Source organism: Melanotaenia boesemani, chromosome 5, assembly GCF_017639745.1.
Source record: "Melanotaenia boesemani isolate fMelBoe1 chromosome 5, fMelBoe1.pri, whole genome shotgun sequence".
Classification (NCBI taxonomy): Eukaryota; Metazoa; Chordata; class Actinopteri; order Atheriniformes; family Melanotaeniidae; genus Melanotaenia; species Melanotaenia boesemani.
In genome coordinates this window covers 31,051,004-31,071,542 of record NC_055686.1, presented here as the reverse complement: position 1 = coordinate 31,071,542, position 20,539 = coordinate 31,051,004, and the positions used below count along the sequence as shown (strand labels likewise).

Sequence of the window (20,539 nt, the reverse complement as noted above, 5' to 3'; positions counted from 1 at the left end):
AAGGAGTCTTTGCGCAGAACTTATAACATTATTCTAATCTTGCCACTTGCCTATTTTATTATTGTGTATTTTTGTAATAACATGTAAATTCACTGCATAGGAACCAACTAGTCTACTGAATTTTGTGTGACAACACTAACAGAACTGTTTTGACAATGCAACAATTACAAAACTGCGGCTCATTTACTTATCAATCCATAGTCAAAGTGGTGGTGGTGGAGGAGCCTTGGAGATGGTAATTTTATGGAGCAAGTGCGAATGTTGAGGAATTTAGCCTTTGTTCAAGTTGTGGGCTGCATATATGCAGCCCACAACTTGGTATACCTTTCAGAATGATAATAAACAGAACAAGACACACCAAACCAGGAGCTAAGACCACGAAGTTCAGCATCATGCTTATCTATCTTTGGCGTTTTTACACCAACATTTTTATACACTGGATAATGATAATAATTATCGATTAAAGTCACGGATAAAACTGCTGTTGTTAAAACACCCATCTCTTACAAAATCTAAAATGTAAAACAAAAAAAACAACAAACAAAAAATCTGGATCACTGTAGAAATATCTTTATTCATTGCTGATCATCTGGCCATTGAAGCGTTTTTATTTGGAATTGGGAACAAATATTTTCCACCCTGTTATATTCTGTTCCACTCTGTTATGTTCCATTCCACCCTGTTAGTAAGGTGTTTTTTATTTTATTTTTTTTTTTTACTAAAAACATTGAGGACTGTGAACCTTGTTGCACCATATTAGGAAGTGAGGAACATTAAATTGATTTTGCTTTTCTGTTCCCAGGTCAAAAGGAATGTAATTATCTCTCATTTGAAATACTTGATTATGCTTTCCTTTTGGCCTTTGTGGAAATAGAAACGTGATAATCTCTCACTTGAAAGCAAGCTGGGCGTACAATAGTGTGATGACGATGAAAACTCACATGACCAATGCTCAATAAAGGGTACATGAAAATGTGAGAAATGGTCAAAAGCACAAATACCGTTTGTGGTGAGTGAAACTATACAGCACAGTCCACAAGGCTCTTTTCAAGCACACTCCTCCCCCCAAGGAGTATGCTTGAACAGCTAACGGCAGGTAATGGCTGTGTTTACAAATGTAAAGGTGCTAATTGTTGGCCATTGAATTGTTAATTTCAAACCGGGCAGCCTTTTGGTTGTACTCTGGGCATGGTAGAGGGATAAGAAATCTCTGGGTTTTCTAGTGTTAAACACTGGAAGCGCCGCCAGCGGTCTTTTGATGACCGCCAGTCATGCTATCATGCTTATAGTGTATTAAAAACTAAACGGCTGAACCTGGTATTTTAGGACTTTTATTATATAGTTGTTGTCTATAGTTTTACCTGCTTACTTGTTTGGAAAAGTAAACACATCAATATTTACGAGCAGTTTAGCACGTCTAAACTTCCACAGAGCCGCTCAGGGAGACTCTTTCTCAGCCAAACTGTCGTATATCACGGCTATGGAGTTGTAATAAATGGCCGCCCTACTCTGCTTCTGATTGGCTGTAAGATCACAAACCCTGTGTGATGATAGGCTGCTGGTTCCTGTCATTCCTACCAGCCTTTGCGCATGTGCCTGCTTCAGACAGCGGGCAGGCAGCTGTCCCACCGCTGAGACACAGTTGTATGACGTTTTATCACGTTTTATCACTAGATCGCTATGAATAAAATCCAGGGACACTTCATTTCACAGTATAAACCATTTATTTACTTATCTACTTAGGATAATAGCACTTTGAGGCCTAATTCAGAATATAGGTTGGGCTGGGTCCGGACTTTTGTGATCCCTGCTTTACACATTATCAGTATTATGTTATTTTTACCTGCCGATATTACGTTATGATTTTGTCAATATTCAGTTATGCAGCAGCTGTATCAACCCCCACTGTGAATAACTTACGTTGCAGTCAAATGACCGCTGGCAGCGCTCCTCGGGATGTTTAGAAAGCTCGCTGCTAGTGACATTCACCACTTAGCCGACTTGAGGAGGTTGTGCTTTGCCTCATAACACCATTAGCTACACATGTCGGCTTTTTTGATACATTTATTTGACGCCATTTTCAAATCAAATCGTTTTTTAAATGTTGGCAAAAATGCAACAAATGAGCGACACAGCTCATTATAAACTGTTTAGAGAGCAGCAAGATCAAATCACTGCTCCTCCCCGTGGACAAAAGAGGGATTGCAGCTGTTTTTTTACTTGGGCTGCTTAGGGGCAGAGCCTCGCTGACGACGTCATTGCGGGGGATTACATTACCCCCACAGACCTGTGAAGGATCGGCCAAGGATCAGTCAAGGACCAGTCAAGGACCAGTCAAGAACCAGTCAAGGACCCATCATGGAAACAGGGGAACTTTTAAACCGCTACTACTGTAAGACTGGATGGCATTAGACTAGGAAACAATGGGAACTCCTGTAACATAGGCAAAAGTTTGTAAAAGGAATAATGCCTCTTACATACTTGCCTAAAGCATGGTGGACCAACAATTGCTAGGTTAGTGAAATGCATGAAAAGGCGGTTTTCATTGGTAATTGATCGCTTACACAACTGTACCCCCATCGAAGGTTTGACAACCTTTTAGTAAATTTGCAAGAGGCTAATGCAGCAATGATTTTAGATGCATCCCTTCTCCAACACACCTAAATTAAATGGATGAATTCCCTAAAGGACATGTTATTTAGCTCTGCAGAGACCTGCTAACGGGCCATTCATTTGATTCAGGTGTGTTGGAGAAGGGATGCATCTAAAAGTTACAGAATGTGTGGACCACTGAGGGATGCTGTCCTCCAAGTTTTAGGTGTTTTTCTGGTCTGAAATAGCTTATCAAGTCCTTCCCAAGCCTGTTACTGACACATTTATCTTAGTCAGATCCTACAAGACGTTCGTCCACAATGACCAGAACTAGACATCTCTGCTGAAGAAGTCCCAGGTGAGGAACCAGACAAAGAGCAGTTCAAAAAGACCCTTATGATGATGTGATATCAGGCTTCCTCACACTGACATGAGTCACTGAGGGAGGACATTGCTGGGTGAAATTGATTTGCTCCACAGGGTGTCTGGCCTCTCCCTTAGAGCAATAATTCCAAACCCTGGTCCTCAAGGTACACTATCCTTCAGCTCTTAGATTTCTCATGCTATGAGGACCAGGGTTGAGAATCACTGCCTTAGGGAGAAGATGAGAAACTCATCAGGGAGGGGCTCTGAGTAGCGCTGCTGCTCAGCATCAAGGAGTCAGCTCAGGTGGCTCTGAATTCTGATCAGGATTCTTTCTAAAGATTGGACTCCTCCCTGGAAAGGTTTGCTGGGCAAGTCCTACAGGGAAGAGACCCTGGGAAAGACCCAGAACAAACTGGAGGGACTGCGTCCTTGACTAGCTTGGAAAAGCAAATGTTTTACGCACAACACAGCAGCTGGACCATCATTCTGCTGATGTCACAGATTCCTCATGACTAATAAGAACCTGGATGACAGGCTGCATTAAATGTCTCATACTGAGCTCACCATACTGTGATTTAGGATGAATGTATCCACCAGAACTACGTCCAGTTCTGTGATTCCCTGCTGACCTGAACATGAAGCTGTACATTCAGCTTCATAGAACCTAGATCTAGATTTTCTGGTCTCCTCTCAAACAAGATGCATCAACCCCAAATTCCTTTGCTACTCATTTACCACCAAGTCTGACTTTTAACCCATACCTACACAACACCACACAACTCTGTACAGAAAACCTGCCTTTAGCACTGTGACATTTGCACAGCCTCCCATCATGCATCTACTCTGCTAAACACTGCACCTGATCAGACATAACAGAGCATCAGAACCACCGCAGGTTAAAGTCCCATCTCCACTGAGATATGCATGTCAACCTACAAGGAGATAATAATCCAATAACTATCAATCACCAGGTAAGATTTAAACGTACAAATATAATAATCTGATTAGATGAGACATTTAAATGTAATCAGGAAGACGTCAGTGTGCATTTTCTAGAGCTGTTGTAGCCCTTTGCTAAACACTACATGGGTTAACTTTGGTGTTACCAAACAAGATGATCATTTCTTCCTCCTGTTTTATTTGAAGCTTTCTGAGTGTCAGAGTGAGGTAGCGCATAACTGAGAGAACAGTCCACCTGAGTGAGACCACTGTGAACAGAACACAGTTCACTTCCACACTGATGGAGTCCTCCTGTGCACACAATGATCGTCTTTACCTCCACGCTGGCTTTACTCTGCAGTAAGAACATCTTTCTCTGTTTTCCTTGTAGAAAGACAATAAACTACACATTTACACTGCATGATTTGAAGGCACAGTTTGTTGAATTTGAACTTCACGAATGTTTGTCCTGTTTGTTTCAGATTGGATCTCTGTATCAGTGTCAGAGTTTCACACTGTGGAGGTTCAGCCTGGTGAAGAAGTCATACTGATCTGCTCTAACTTTAGCAGAATGCCTGGTCACATATATTGGTTTAAACTGGTCAACGAACACAACGCTAGCTGCATCTCCTCTATGTTATCGTCTGATTCCAATGCAACGCTACATGATGGATATAATATCAGCAAATCTTTTATGACCTCCAATAACACAAACATTTTTCTGAACATCAAACAACTGGAATTTTCTGACTCTGGACTGTATTTCTGTGGATATACTAAAGACGGACACCCGGTTATTTTTGGTGCAACATATTTACAGGTTCAAGGTAAGATTGTCATTAATATTGTATTTATTGTTAAACCAGTCCAGTGCTGCTGTATATAATTAATATTTTTTTTCTCCTGTAGATGTGGTTAATGGGTTAGCCAGTGTGCTGAATGTGGTCTTTGCCTGTCTGACTGTTTTCCTGCTAATGGTCGTCATCGGTCTGGTTTTCAGAATCAGGGCATTTCATACTGGTTTGTTTTCATTTAAACTGAAAATTTAATTTACAAATATAAATAAATAAATAAATAACCAGATTAACTGTTGTTGCCATTCAGCTCAAACTGAGAGACAGAGTCCACAACACAGTCAGGTAATCATTTTCTGATTGATAAATACTTCAGGTTTAGACTTATTAATATGCTAAATTAGTGTTTGTATAAACTTTCATTTCCAGAACCTGGACTCCGATGCCCTGAACTACACAGCTCTGAGTTTCCCTCTCAAAGCCAACAGGACCAGAACATCAGCACTAGAGACGGAGATGGAGCCACATGTGGTTTATGCTGCTACGAGATAGACTCACCAACCCAGTGACTGCAGCTCAGAGGGAAAATTATCCTTTGACTTTCTATCTGTTAGCGAAGCAGTAAGATGGAAGAGGTGTGAGCAGAGGTCTGATCACATCCAGATGGAGTTGAAGAAAATATCATGTCATATAAAACAGGAAGAGGCATCACATTTTAGTGGAAAAACACAACACGAGGACTCTATTAACCATGTTTCTATCTCCAGATGTTTGGCTGAGAAATACCAAGATAACAGCCAATGTATGCAAAAGGTTCTTCTTCACAGCAAAGCCGCATTGAGATTTTTCACTGTGGTTTCAGCAAACTGCAAAATGAAATCCCAACCTTGCTGAGACTGTTAGGTGTCTGCATCATGACCACGAAACAGCGGTACAATGAGAATTACTCCAACACGTTATTTAGCTCTGAATTGTGGGGTAAAACATGGTGGAACTGATCAGTAATCACATGTTGTTTCAAGCATCATGGATAGATTATAGCCAAGTCCTGGTCTGATGTTCAGAAATGTGTAAAATAGGAGTTTTATATTCACAGATTTAGTCAAATTATTTGTACTTTTCATGTTTTGGATGGAAATGAACACAATACTGAGCAGTAAAAAGAAATTAAAAAGAAAGAAAGAAAGAAAGAAAGAAAGCTCCTTTTATACCCAATCCTGGCACCCTCACCTGTCACCAATTAATTTACTGATAATTAAACAAGGTTAAGCAAGGTTACATAGGTTATATTATTTTTCTGTCTTTCTTTACCTCTCTGTCAATTGTTTCTGCATGAATTGCTGAGATCATGTTCATGTTTTAAATTAAATACAATAAAGTTGGTAAATTAAAACCTTGAAAGTCATGTCATCCTCTATAATGAAAATTAATAAGAAGAAATTGTGAATTCTAGTTTAACAAATGAACATTTTTGCCTACATACTTTATATTAACTGATTTGACAAAATAAAAATCTTTCATATTCATATATTTCACAAACTACTAGCTACAGCTAAAGAAAATGGGATTAATCATGTGAAAGAGAGAGGATTTGCATTAAAAAAAACACTGTTAAAAAAGTCTGTAAAAAATACAGTAAAAGAATGTGAAATAGCAACAGTAAAAAACTGTAAATTTCAAAATTGTATATCACTGTTGTAAATACACCGAATTACTATAAATAAATTTACAATATATAACTTTAATTTTTACAGATAAAATACACAGTATTGTGCTGTGATTATTTTTTATATAGGTAAAATTAATGGGAATGTACCGTAAAATCAAAAGTTGGTAACTGTTAAATTTACAGAAACATTAAGTAGAAATTACAGGTTTTAATAATGCAAACATTTAATTTACAGTATAAAGCCATTTGCCATTTAGCGTAAACATACCGTAATTTCTACACAGACAAGAACAGTTAATCAATGTATTCATGATGATAATGTTACAAACCATAAACTGTAAATCTGTTTTAAACTGTTTCTTTAATGTTGAATTACTGTAAATAAGTTAATTAAAGAAAATGATCTTGAATGACAGAACATGACTTCTGGTTTGGAACATGAATTTTGGACTGATGTTTACTAACATACAGCCACTTCCTCTGTCACATAGAGTCATTAGCCCTTTAGCCATAAAGCTTTCTAGAACTTTCCATCTTTGACACTAACATTTGTCAGTAAATTTGAGGTTGATCGGAAATCCCTCTAGAGGTGTGTCCCAATTCAGGGTCTGCACACTTCAAAGTGCAGATTCGTCGGTCACATTCGTCATCGCGGTGCGCAATGTGCTGTCCCAATTCACAGAATTTGAAACACCCTCTGAATTCACCCTTCAAATCCGCACTTCATTTGGCCTCAAACGAAGACTGCTGGTTATGCATCCTTCACGGCCTCTTTTCTCCCAAAATTCATTGCGCACAAGACGGTGGCGAATCAGCAACAGAGCTTAGAAGAGTAGTTTTGGATTTTAATAAAGTTTTGTGTAACAAAAAAAAAATTTTTTTTAACTACACTTTACTATAAACATTACAAAACCAAGGAAAATCATTTTTGTTAAATAGTGTATATTAAAATCTGTTCATATTTGTAGATTTTTAAGGGGTTAATGACGTGTGTACTGGTTGTAAACCAACAGAGCCTCAGACCGTGTTTTTTTTTTTTTTTTCTCTTTTACTGTCGGTGTTCAGCGCCCACTGAAGCATCCTATGAGTAATTTCTGAGGTTTAAGTGATTCAATGTCCCGTGTTGTTGCTATAGGAATTTTTTGTTGGCTGTCTCATTTCAGGAACATTAAGCGGTCTTCGAAGTGTGTAGACAACAGAGCACACTCCATTGCCTATAGCCTGCGCACTTCGAAGTATGCAGACCCTGAATTGGGACAGAGCTTAGGAGAAGTTTGTTAAAGTACAAAGGCAAAAATGGGGCCAAATTGGTGGACAAGGGGCTGGGGGATAGTAACTGCATGTGGCAATGTCTTACCCCTTTCTACTATCTTTGGGATCAATTTGACCCCATTCAGTGTTTTTTATTAAAAAATAATAGTTGACTGTTTTTTTTTTTATTTCATGCATGTTTTGTGACTTTTCCTAATTTGATGGGTACAATTGATAAATCATAAAATTATCACAATTTTACTTTTTCAATATTCTGAACACATATTGCACACATTGGTGGTTGTTAGGGGTGAAGGGGTTAGGATTAGGTGATCTGACTATCTCTGATATTCTCATTATGAGTTGATGGGTGAATTTTGAAACATGTAAAGCCCCTCACACACACACCAACTGGGGCCCCCCTTTGGAGCCAAGCCTAGAGGCGAGGCCTTTGCCCATGGGGCCACACTACATGTTTCCTACATGATCACACGTACCGCAGCAGAAGCACAGGATGCAGCCAATGATCTCTCAGCCTGAGAAAAGAGACAAGAGGTTAGTTACCAGATCCCTCTCTTCTGGTTAAAGTCAGTAACCAGCTGTGGAGGTAAAACAGCTTTTCGGTTACTAAGATAACCTGTGTTTGCTGGTCTGTAGCTGCTGGTGTGTCTGGGTTTAAAGCTCTAATACTGTGTACTGTTGGGGAAACAATGACAAACTAAAAACCCATGAAAATAATCAATAATCATATTTTTCTACAAACAGCAGAAAACTGAAGTCCCATTAAATTAACCTGAATATTTTCTATATTTTCCATCTTGATGTCTCGTCTCTGAGAACCAGAACGTTGTGTTGGCTGGTAAATAAAACAGGATTCGTCATCTTTAAATGAGGCCAAAGTGTCTTTAGGAGCCACTGAAGCAGAATGCAACAGCATTACAGAGACGTTATTTACTGGAGATGATGAGGACAATAGTGTCTGTAATGTTCTAGAAAAGACCAGTGATGCTTTCATTACTGTCCAGTAAAGTCAGACATTTCTTCTGTGTGATTTCAGAAAACAAATAGTGAAACTATGGAGTTATTTTTGTGTTTTTATTAAATGCAAAAAAAATAGTGATCTGAGAGCGGAAAAATTATCTGAAAGGAAAAAAATATATTTGATATAAATATTTTTCACACTGATAGCAAAAAATAATAATATTTGAGACTAAAAAAAAGTTTTGAGATAAAGTATCTTGTTACAGCACATTTAAAAGATAATTTGACATTTAAAAAAATAATTTCCTAGAAAAAAAAAACTCTCAAAAGTCTTTCTTTACTCTCAAATATATATATTTTTTGCTATCAGAGCGAAAACTTTTACTCTCCCAATTTTTTTTCTCTCTCAAAGCTTTTTTCTTCTCTCTCTCAAAACCGAAGTCTTTGCTATCGTTTCAAGATTTTGCTATCGAAGTGAAAATTGTGTCATGGGCGGGTCCATGTTACTATTGGTCATTCTCAACCGAACTGACAGCTGGGTGGCGATCATTTCTCCATACTGATTACGCCTTTTGTGTGTGCTGTGTCATAATCCTACCCAAATATTGGAGTCTCCGCCGCCAAAAACAACAAATCAATGCATATTCACCATGTCTGCATCTCCCAGTGAATCAATGGTGGATCACAGCGCAGGGATAGCAGGAGTCTGAGGTCTGAGGTCAGGAAGCACACAGTGTGTTAACATGTAGAAACCTGAGAAGAAGAAAAGTTTAAATCTGCTGCTCTAACATCACCTGGACGGAGGAGGAAGACGTCTGTATGACCACTGGTTAAATCTCATGTCAGAAATCTAAAACAGCTTTTAAGACAAACACTAGATGTGATGATAAAGTAAAACTGAATCATTTATCTTCCTCTTCCACCTTCATCCAGATAAATTCTGCTTCACGTCTGATCTGTTCCTGCTCAGACTGACTGAACAAACATCCTGCTCTTCTCCTAAAACTGAACCTTCTTCTGTAAAAACCTGTAATCTGTGATTGTCTCTGCTTGTTTTCAGCTTGCTGTGAAACAGAAATGTCAGTCAAAGCTCATCCAGGTATCTCATTGTGGGTCTGTCTGTGTTACCTGACAGAGTTTCCTCCAGGTGAGGAGAGTCTGGCTTCAGCAGATCACCTGGACAAACTCAGCTCAGACATTCAGAGGATAAATCATCATGTTTAAGTTTAGAAGTGACACCTGAGTCAGTCTGGCTGATCACGTGATGGTGGCTTTACCGACTCATGTCTCACTTTGTAAAGTCAACACGTGTTAGTTACTCTGATTACTGGTTACTGGGTCTGGTTACTCTGAGCTGGTAGTGATGTCAGCATCACGTCCATTTCTATTGGCTGAGATTTGGGAAGGGTTGTTTCACAGCAAACCAAAAGCAGTCATTAAACAGTCAGGATCAGGATTTTCTCCCAGAAGAAAGCTGAATTCAGGAGAACATGCGTGGATTAAAAACAGAGACAGTGTGAGATCATCTTTTGCTCTCTGGAGACGGTCGGCTTTTATAAAATACCGATCAGCTTCCAGCTTCCTGACCACTAAACACTCTGAGTTGTCCACATCTAGACTGGTTTGTAGGTTTACTCGTGATATCAGGATGTAAAAAATTATCTTAACATACAAAATGAATAGGCTGACTGATCAGAACATATTTTTCTCTGAAGACATCATCCAGCTTTACTCCATGAAACTGAACATTTCTTCCATCACATTTAACTCCATTCAGGCCATCGGGATCCACTGGATTTAACAGTCCTGGTAAAACAAAGTCCAATCTTTCATTTCTAAGGTTTAAGATCAGGACATGATCGATGTCACTTGGTCTTCATCAGATTTCATGTTTTTGTTCATGCAGCATGGTTAGAGATGTGTATTTTTTTTATCTGATGGTGTATTAACTTCATTTTCAGAGCTGGTGAAGACCAGATAACTTCTCATTATGTCCTGATAAATTACATCTGTGAAATGGAAGAGGATGGACTGTCTGCTTCATATGACTGTAAAATTCTGCTAACATGACATGAAAATGTTTAAAGCCGTGGTTTTTTCTGGTTGTTTTAGATTCAGGAACCTCAGGAAAACTGAATTTCTTGTGAGGTTGGTTTTATAGCTGCAGCTATTACAATATGTATTAATTAGTGCTGGGCAAGTTAACGCGTTAATCACGCGTTAACGCAACGCTTAATTAACGCCGTTAAATTTTTTAATCGCGCGTTTTTTTGTTTTTTTTTGCTGGCCGCTGGCTTTGATGACAGAAACATGGCGTCCATGTCTCCCTGCTGCAGCGGTGCGTCTGACGTGATCGGGAGAGAGCAGGTTTATTAAAATAAAGAGATGTTTTCTGTCCGGAACAGGAAGAAGTAAAAAAGAATCTACGTTTCTCTTTGTCAAAGTACATGCAGATGGACAGAACATCGTAATTTTTGGGCGGGAAATTTTTTTATTTATTTATTTTTTTAATAAATGCGGTTTTAATTTATGCAAGACAGCAAAGGTAAGATATGCTTTCTGATTTTTACAAACGTGAAGCATAAATCGGGTCTTTTTCTGCCTCTGGTTCGGTAAATCTTGGTCATAGCGAGATTAAACTTCCAGCTGTGGAATCTGTGAGATGTGAGTTTTCAGTAGAGGAGTTTGTTCGTGTTCATGCCGTGGGGTGGACACGGGGAGACATAATTTGTGTTTACATATTTTTCGGACTTTGTGTAGCTGCTCTTTAAATAATTTGTTGTCTTAACTGTGTTTGTTGGTGATAGAAATGGTTTTACTGAGCTGGTAGCTGAGATTCTGGACTTTCTGTGGATACCACACATGTTTAGAGTTACATCTACAGACCTGACGTTACACCTGAAAATGAGATGTTAACCCCTTAACTCCCGGTAGCGGAGGCTGCAGGTGCAGTCAAACAAAAAATGAAAGTTTAGAGAAATTATATGCCAGAAAAGTACTGAAGGCGCATGGATGGAAGTTATTGAGCATATTGTGAATATTTCTCTCTCCACACCATCTAGAAGCTGTGAGATTCTCATCCTGCTTTCTGTCTGTTCACCTGATGCTGATATTCATCACATATTGTTCCTTCTGTGTTTAGAAGGAAGCAGCTTCACAGCTTTAAATTCATCGTGCTGACTTTTTACCTTTTAGTTAGTAAATCCTGAACATTTCATCCTTCTTTCTCATAAATTTTTTATTTTATAAATATATATGAAGAAATATTTTAACTGTTGCTGTTTTAAAGAGAAAACTGCTGCTAAACCTGTTTATGTGTTTAGTGCAGGGGTCTGCAGCCTTTCCAATCCAAAGAGCCATTTTTCCCTCAGCCAGCTAAATAAAACTACTTTTGAGACGCAAATGTTACGAGACTTTTCAAAAAGGCAAGTTAATATATATTTTTAATGAAGAGCCACCATAGGATGTGTATTTTTGAAGAACCACATTTTTAATTCCATTTTTAAGGTTTTAAAATAAAGAAAAACATAAAACTTTTATAAAAACAAAGGATAGACAGACTTTCTGCTAAGGAATGTAGATATTTGTGGAAAATTATGTAAAAGAAAAGAAAAAAAGACCATGGTTTCCAACCTAATGACAAGAAAGATAGATTTAAAAAAAATATTTTAGCCACGTTCTTAGAGGCATTGTGGAAGGTCCAGAGAGACACTTGCAGCTCCAGAGTTGCAGGTTGGAGACCCCTGATGTAGTGTTTGTAAACCAAAACTTACTGCATTTTCTTTTTATAGCTGGAGGCCTTTTTTTAAAGGAAAGAGACATTTTGAGCGTAACGATGCAATTAATGCGATTCAAAATTTTAATCGTTGCCCAGCACTAGTATTAATAAATAATTTACTGGTGATTATTAAGTCATTTTTCAGTCTAAATTTATTTTAATTTACATTTTTTTCTAAAACAGTGAGAACCACTGTTTTAAATCAGCCTGTACTTACCAAACAGTCGATAAACACCAGGAGGTTTTCTCTCTAATCTGATGTTAACCTTTCCTGTTCAGCTCTCTGACCGTAGTTAGGGAGCACAGAGGAGACATGAAGCTCCAGGGACGAGCGGGACCGTCGCTCGTGGTTAACCCCCTTCCTTCTCACCCTCCCGGCGGCAGAACTCTCAAAAAAGGACGAGCCAGAGTCCGGTTCAAGCTGAAAGGCTGTAGCTTTATTGTTGGTTCCGGTGTACAGTAACAATATCTCGCCGCTAACAAACTTGGGCTACTACTACCTCATCTAGGGCATACGAACTCTTCGCACCCACTCGCACGTTCTCCTTTTCTTCTTCTCTGGTACACACATTCACACAGAGCCAGCCGCCCAGTCTCTTAAAGTGACATGCCACTCTTATAACACTACCCCCACTCTGGATTGAGATTATACTGTAATTACAATCCAGCCAAGCCACTTACAGGTAAATTTACATCAGTGCTCAAACCTGGAATTCACAACCTACATACACAAATTGAAGGATCACAGGATACTCAAGAAATTTTACAGAGTCCAGTACAGGTAGGCAATAGTGAAAGTGCAGTCTCCATGGCAACAAAGATCTGGAGCGGTCCTCTTCTTCTGGAATGTGGGGACACCACCATAAGAAAATCACTCTGAAAGGCATTGATGCTCCTCACTCAGACTGTGACTTAACTGTAACTCAAATATACCGAGGTATGCTGCTCTTAGCATCACCATTGGCAACAAAACAAATACAAATACAGTTCCACATGAAATAAACAATTTGCTACTGCCCTTAAGATTTGATTCTTTTTTTTTTTTTTCACTTAACTGCAGAACATGTAGAAAACCAGCTTTAGCTCCAACAGCCAAAAATAGCTTTAACTTCTTTTTAACATAAACATATACAGCATGTAACAGCAGCCTCTTGGAACTTTTGTTTTAACCATTAACATTCATCAGTGAGTCACCCACTCCCCGAACCTCATGGGTGCCCTTCGCTGGCGGCCTTGACTCTGGGAATGACGGCCCGGCTGCTCCTCTCCTGCTGCGCCACCCCCACTATCCTGAGGGCCCACCACGGCAGAAGAGCTCAGATGGGGAGAAACGGGGGGGTGTGCAGCCTCATCCACTCCCTGGTCCGACGGGTCACACCCTTTTTCCCCGCCGGTGGTGGAGAACAGCTGGGACAGACTCAGGTCGTTGTCCGAAGCGTCGCTGTCCAGGACTGGGGGTGACACCTCCACTGGTGTCCAGTTCTGAGCCTGCTGCATCACCCAGGAGTTGTCCAAGGTGTCACGGCAACGATTTGGCTTCAGCTGGTCATGATGCACCACCTTGACCTTGGCCTTGGGTCCCTTCTGGATACGGTAGACCAGGTCATCCAGCTGCCCAAGGATGTAGTATGGGCCCTCATACGATGGGAGGAACTTTTTAACTTTGTTCTTAAAAGCCCTGGTTCCCTTTACGAGGTACCACACAGCATCACCAACCTTGTACTGGGTGCGGCAACAGTTCTTATCATACTGTCTCTTTGCTCGTTTCACAGACTCACCAAGAGCTTCACGGGTAATTTGATGGGCTAGTTCCAGGCGCTCTCTCAGACGCCGGACATATTCAGGGGCTGAAGGACCCACTTCTGGGTCTGGGGGCAGGCCAACCACCAGATCCACTGGCTCACTCACTTCCCTTCCAAATAGCATGAAGTTGGGGGTGAATCCAGTCGTACTGTGCTTGGTCGCCCTGTATGCCATGATAGCATAGGGAATCATGAGGTCCCAGTCCCAGTGGCAGCGCTCTGCTGTGGTGGCCAAAATCTTCTGGAGAGTGGCATTAAAGCGCTCCACTTGGCCATCTGACTGGGGTCGGAAAGGTGTGGTGTGCGTCTTTTCAATTCCAAACAATGCACACATCTTCTGGAACACCTCCGACTCAAAGTTTCGCCCTTGATCACTGTGTAGTGTTTGTGGTGCCCCATAGTGACACACCCACTCTGAAGCCAGCACCTCAGCCACTGTCGTTGCCTTTTCATCGGGCAGGGGAAAAGCTTCCACCCATTTGGTGAAATAGTCCTGCACCACCAGTACATATTTATTCCCACGGTCTGTCTCGTTCATGGGCCCCATGATGTCCAAGGCGACACGTTCCATCGGTGCCCCCACTCGAACAGAGCCCATGGGGGCTTGTGGAGTCTTGCGTGGTCTGGCTTTAGATGCACAGTTGGTACAGGTGCCACACCAAAGAGCCACATCCTCTCTCATCCGATACCAGAAGTATCTGGTTTGCAGTCGAGCTACAGTGCGCTCCACCCCAAAGTGTCCGCCAACCTGTCCCTCATGCATCTGCCTCATGACATCAGGCCGAAAGGCACGAGGTAACACAATCTGGGGGTAGAATTGGGTATCATCCAAACAGTAGAAACGTCTCACCACTATTCCATCCCGGATGTAGAGTCGTTTCCACTGGCTCCAGTATGTCTTTGTGGCTGGACTGTATGGCGAGATTACCTCCCATGAAGGGCGCTCCCTGCTCGCCAGCAACCATGTCTTGATAGGCGCGATGTCTGCGTCAGCTTCCTGTGCCTGGCACAGCCCCTCCAGAGACCGTCCAGAGAAGAGCTCAGGTCCCTTGATCTTAGTCATGTAGAGCCTCTCTGGGTGCTTCGAGAGGCCAGTGTCCGTGGCTACCACTCTCACTACCCCCACTGGACTCAACACTACTGGGTTGGTGTCAGAGTCCAACTCACACTGCACCGCCTGGTCACTGTGGTTTACCAGTTTGGGAGCGGGACCTGGCATTTTGCATGGACAGGACTGGAGGCAGGGTCTCCGGGAGAGACTGTCGGCATTGCTGTGCAATCTGCCAGGTCGGTGGATAATCACAAAACTGTACTCGCCGAGCCTCTCGAGCCACCTGGCCAGCTGACCTTCTGGCTCCTTCATCTTGGTTAACCACCGAAGGCTGCTGTGGTCGGTGCGTACAATAAAAGGACGCCCCAGCAGATACTGACGGAAGTGTGATGTAAACTGCACTACAGCGAGTAACTCCCGCCGGGTGGTGCAATAATTCCGTTCAGTCTTGGATAGCTTGCGGCTACCATAAGCCAACACCCGCTCTTCGCCCTCTTGCACCTGCGAGAGCACAGCACCGATGCCAACATCACTAGCATCCGTGTCCAGTATCATGTCGCCTTCATCCAGAGGGTATCCGAGGACTGGAGCGGTTGTTAGCCGGTGCCTCAGTTCGTCAAAGGCTGCCTGGCATTCTACGGTCCATTGAAAATGCACATGCTTCTTTGTCAGGGCGTGGAGGGGCTCAGCTACGGCGGCAAAGTCTTTCACAAACCGCCTGTAGTACGATGCAAGGCCGATGAATCTCCTGACTTCCTGTAGTGAGGTAGGTGTTGGCCACTCCTGAACCTTTTGGACTTTATCAGGGTCGGTGGCCACTCCATTCCCCGAGACAACATGGCCCAGGTAAGTCACCTGACGGCGGAAAAGACAGCACTTACTGGGCTTCAGCTTAAGGTTGGCCTGATAGAGTCTACTGAAAATCTGGTCCAGCCGCTCCAGCATCTCTGACACATTCCTGCCCAGCACGATGATGTCGTCTAGGTAGACCAGGCAGGTCTCCCACTGCAGGCCAGCCAGGACGCGGTCCATCAGGCGCTGGAACGTCGCTGGAGCGTTGCACAGCCCGAATGGCATGACATTCCACTCAAACAACCCGTTTCTGGTACAGAAGGCTGCTGCTTTGCGCGCTCGGGGGGTCAGTTCAACTTCCCAGTAGCCAGAAGCAAGGTCCAGCGTACTGAACAACTTAGCAGTAGAGAGGGTGTCAAGGGTGTCTTGAATTCGGGGCAGCGGGTAAGCGTCTTTAACAGTGCAGTCATTTAAGGCTCTATAGTCAATACAAAGGCGAAATGCCCCGTCCTTTTTGCGAACCATGACTATTGGCGAAGCCCAGCTGCTGTTACTGCTGCGGGCCAGTCCAGCTTCTAAGCTCTGTTGTACTTGCTGTTCAGCGCTGTGTTGCTTCTCCCAGGCCATGCGGCGTGGCGGCTGCTTAACTGGGGCACCTGGCCTGGTGATGATGTCGTGTTGCACCAGGCCAGTGCGGCCAAGGTCATGGGGCCCGGTGGAGAACACACTGCCATAGGTGCACAGTAACTGTGCTAGCTGGAGCTTCTCCTCTTCCTTCAGTTCTGCAGAACTCTGAGTGTAAAGCTCTGTGAGGTGCTGGGGCACGGCTAAGGGCCTCCCCTGAGTCTTTTCCGGCTGGGCTGCGGTGCTTGGGGGCTGCACCACTTCAGCCGGCTGGAGGAACCCTGCAATGGCCCCTTCTTTGATGGTTACAGCAGTGCCCCCTGGGTTGAAGATGCGAAGAGGCACAGTTCTCAGCGGCTGAGCATCCACCACTACGCGAGCCACCAGCAATTTATGTTTTTCTACAAAGCCTTTGGTGGGACTTAGCATGACTTCTCCTTTCACTGGCTCCCTCATATGGACGTAGCCCCGCACCACATACTCCTCGCCGGCTTCCAGCACAACAGTTCGGGCCACTCTCACCACACATGCTTTAGTTTTGGCTCGCGCTTGGAAGTATGGCACCTCTTCACCAAACAGCATAATCTGGCTCTTCCCAAAATCGAGGCGGGCCTGGGCATGGGTCAGGAACGGATGGCCCAGCAGGGCCTCAGCACTAGCTATGTCAGCGACAAGGAAATTTATGTCCACCTGCTGATTATTGATCTGAACAGGAATGTGAGCTTCACCCAGGACAGGTATGTCACCAGGTCCAACACCTTGCAGAGTCTTTACAACAGAGAGCTGCAGTGGGGGGCGGGCCTCTGGGTGGATGGCATTGTAATAACACAAAGGCAAGACATTCCTCATTGCTCCACTGTCCAGAACAGCACACACTTCCAGTCCATTCACCAGCATGCGGATGCTCATCTCTCTGCTCTGGGATTTGAGATTAAGCACAGCAGGCTCTGGGCTCCCAGGTGCTGCTGCTGAAGCCTTGGCCCTAGTATTTCTGCTTACAGAAGGGCATTCTCTCTTCATGTGCCCTACACCAGAGCATTTGTGACAGCGTACCTCCTCCCAGTTGATGCCTTTAGGCCCCTTCCTTCTGGGCGTTGTACGGCTGGAGTCATAGGGTTGAAATTTCTGACTTGTGGAGGGGAGTGCAGCAGCAAACTCCTGGGAAGCAGCAGCAAACTCTGGCTCCTCCGTGTCAGTCCCTTCTCTGATGACAGCTGCTCGGGGTCTCCGTTCTGCCATGCTGCGTGCCCCTGACTGCATGAGGCTGGTCACATATGATGCAGCCCGCTTGGTGGTTTCGTGGCGACGGGCTATTTCATAGGCTTGAGAGAGACTGTGAGGCCGCTGCTCCAGTAGTTTCTGGACAATTTCTGCATCGCCTACAGCATTAAGGAAAACTTCGACGCCAATGGCGTCCTGCTCAGTCTCAGTTCTGTCACTGTAAGCTACTGACACTCTGTCATATATGTCGTCTCTTAAAACATGGAGGGCCTCGCCCACTTTACGTACACGTTGCCTCAGTTCGACAGCCACTGCTGCAGCATGCTCTGAAGAGGGGCCGTATGCAGTCTCCATCTCTTCCAACAGGCGGGCATAACTCCACTGGGCAGATCGGGGGTTCCTGTGGACAATGGCACCCGCAGCTCCCACCAAGCAGAACTTTAATTGGACAGCCATGGTCTTTTTGGACCAATGGTTAGCTTTGGCACAGCTCTCGAACCTGCACAGGAACTCTTTCCAGGGGGCGGTGCCGTCATATTGTCCAGGACGTAAGGTGGGGACTCTCTCTTGGTGGTCACCATCATCCTCACTCTCAGATGATGGCTGATAATGCAAACCGGGAGGCTGCCGTGCAGATGGTGTGGGCTGCTTACATCTGACAGAGGATGCCTTTAACCGTGCTGTCTGGCAGCACACTGGGTCAGGTGAATGCCCTTTATTAAAGTCTGTTGGTGAATCACAGCACAGCATGTGCACACCGGAGCATGTGGAACATGGAGGGTGGCAGGAAGCTGGGGTGCTTTGAATAAAGCTGTCCCGGTGTGTGGGAGAAAAGGGGTTTGTATGGGGAGTTGCAGCAGTTGTGGGTTTTTGGGCATGCTTCTGATGACTATGTACACCCAAACAGGGGCTACCATGTGGCACACGTTGCTGGAAACAATAACTGTCCTCCATGGCATCAGCAAATGGGTTAGTGGGTGCTAACTTGGGCCGGGACGGCTCACATTGTTTTTCACGTCCTGTCTGCCTCAGCTGAACAGGCTCATTATCATAGAGAAAAGGGTTATACTGTCCAAATTTTCCATTCACATGTGTCTGTCTCTGCACCTCACTCGTGTTTACTGCAGTCAGCGACATGAAAGGGTTGGAATAACTTGTAGCTTGTTCGCACGTGCTGGTGGCAGTGCATCTGCTGGGGGCCGCCATCTTGATCCGCTCGGCTTTTGTAAACATTGAACTTCGGCTCCTTCAATTGCTTCGGTATTTCCTGCCGTTAGTTAGCTCACCAGTGCTGTGTTTATAGACGGGAGAGTGTCCCTTCGTGGTCGCCAGTGTTAACCTTTCCTGTTCAGCTCTCTGACCGTAGTTAGGGAGCACAGAGGAGACATGAAGCTCCAGGGACGAGCGGGACCGTCGCTCGTGGTTAACCCCCTTCCTTCTCACCCTCCCGGCGGCAGAACTCTCAAAAAAGGACGAGCCGGAGTCCGGTTCAAGCTGAAAGGCTGTAGCTTTATTGTTGGTTCCAGTGTACAGTAACAATATCTCGCCGCTAACAAACTTGGGCTACTACTACCTCATCTAGGGCATACGAACTCTTCGCACCCACTCGCACGTTCTCCTTTTCTTCTTCTCTGGTACACACATTCACACAGAGCCAGCCGCCCAGTCTCTTAAAGTGACATGCCACTCTTATAACACTGATAAAAACAGATAAACAGTTTATTATCTGAGCTGAGAGGACTGAAAGGAATTCCAGCATACACACATAATAGTGATGATACCACATTTCCATTTTATTGGGCTATAAAACCTTCACTACAGCTAATTTCTTAAAAAAAAAAAAACACCATATAATGAGCAGGTCCTCTCAGGGCATTTTAATGATACAGTCCAGTTCTGGTGGATTATAATCCAGTTCAAACAGATCTGCTGTATGAAGAGTCCAGTTTAACTGTACCGGTTTTATCTAAACAAGTTCTTACAGAGTAATAACCTGGCCATGAAAAGAAACAAAAATCACTGAAGCATTCATTTAATTTATATGCAGATTAGTATGTTAAAAGTCACATGGACATAAAATCAGTAATAAATACAAGTAATTAATTTCCCATCTGGTCAATCTGATGTGTGTCTCACGTTTACAGACAGCAAACAGCTGTGAGACACACATTTGCAGTCAGTCTGCAGAGTTTATTCTGGTTTCAGTAAAAATCCTCATATCTGTCTGTGCCACCAGAGAAAAAATGTCACCTCTTCTTGTTTTGGTCCCTGTCAGCTTAGTAGTTAACTCAGTTATAATATTATAAAATATACAGCTGTGCATATTAAACCTTTTAACTGAGAATGAGAGTTTTCTGACTGATTAGCCCATCCAGACAGGATAGCATTAGCAGTTAGCTGTATATGAATCCCTCAGACAAAACACACCTAATTATCTACAGGTCTGGATGAACATAGAGCTAGCGGTTAGCATAGTGCTAATCGCTAGCTTACTGTACAAAACCAGTTACTATGAGTGGGATAGTAATGAATTTGGTTGCCAGGTCACTTAACTTCGTCACTGTGGTTAAAGGATAAATAAATCTGGTGGCTCATTGGTTTGTTTGAATTCGTTTGAAGGTTAACATGAGCTGAAGGCATATTTATGATGTTAAAATTAGCCGTTAGCGTCCGTTAGTG

General features: G+C 43.2%; 1 protein-coding gene across 1 annotated transcript; it reads left to right on the top strand.

The window, feature by feature from the left end:
* The first annotated feature begins 4,220 nt into the window (after positions 1–4,220).
* Positions 4,221–5,320, top strand: LOC121639308. The gene is made up of 5 exons (XM_041984469.1): positions 4,221–4,257; positions 4,380–4,724; positions 4,807–4,917; positions 5,002–5,036; positions 5,121–5,320. The coding sequence occupies exons 1-5, from the start codon at positions 4,221–4,223 to the stop codon at positions 5,241–5,243; spliced, it is 651 nt and encodes a 216-aa protein (XP_041840403.1). The 3' UTR covers positions 5,244–5,320.
* The last annotated feature ends 15,219 nt before the right edge of the window (positions 5,321–20,539 follow it).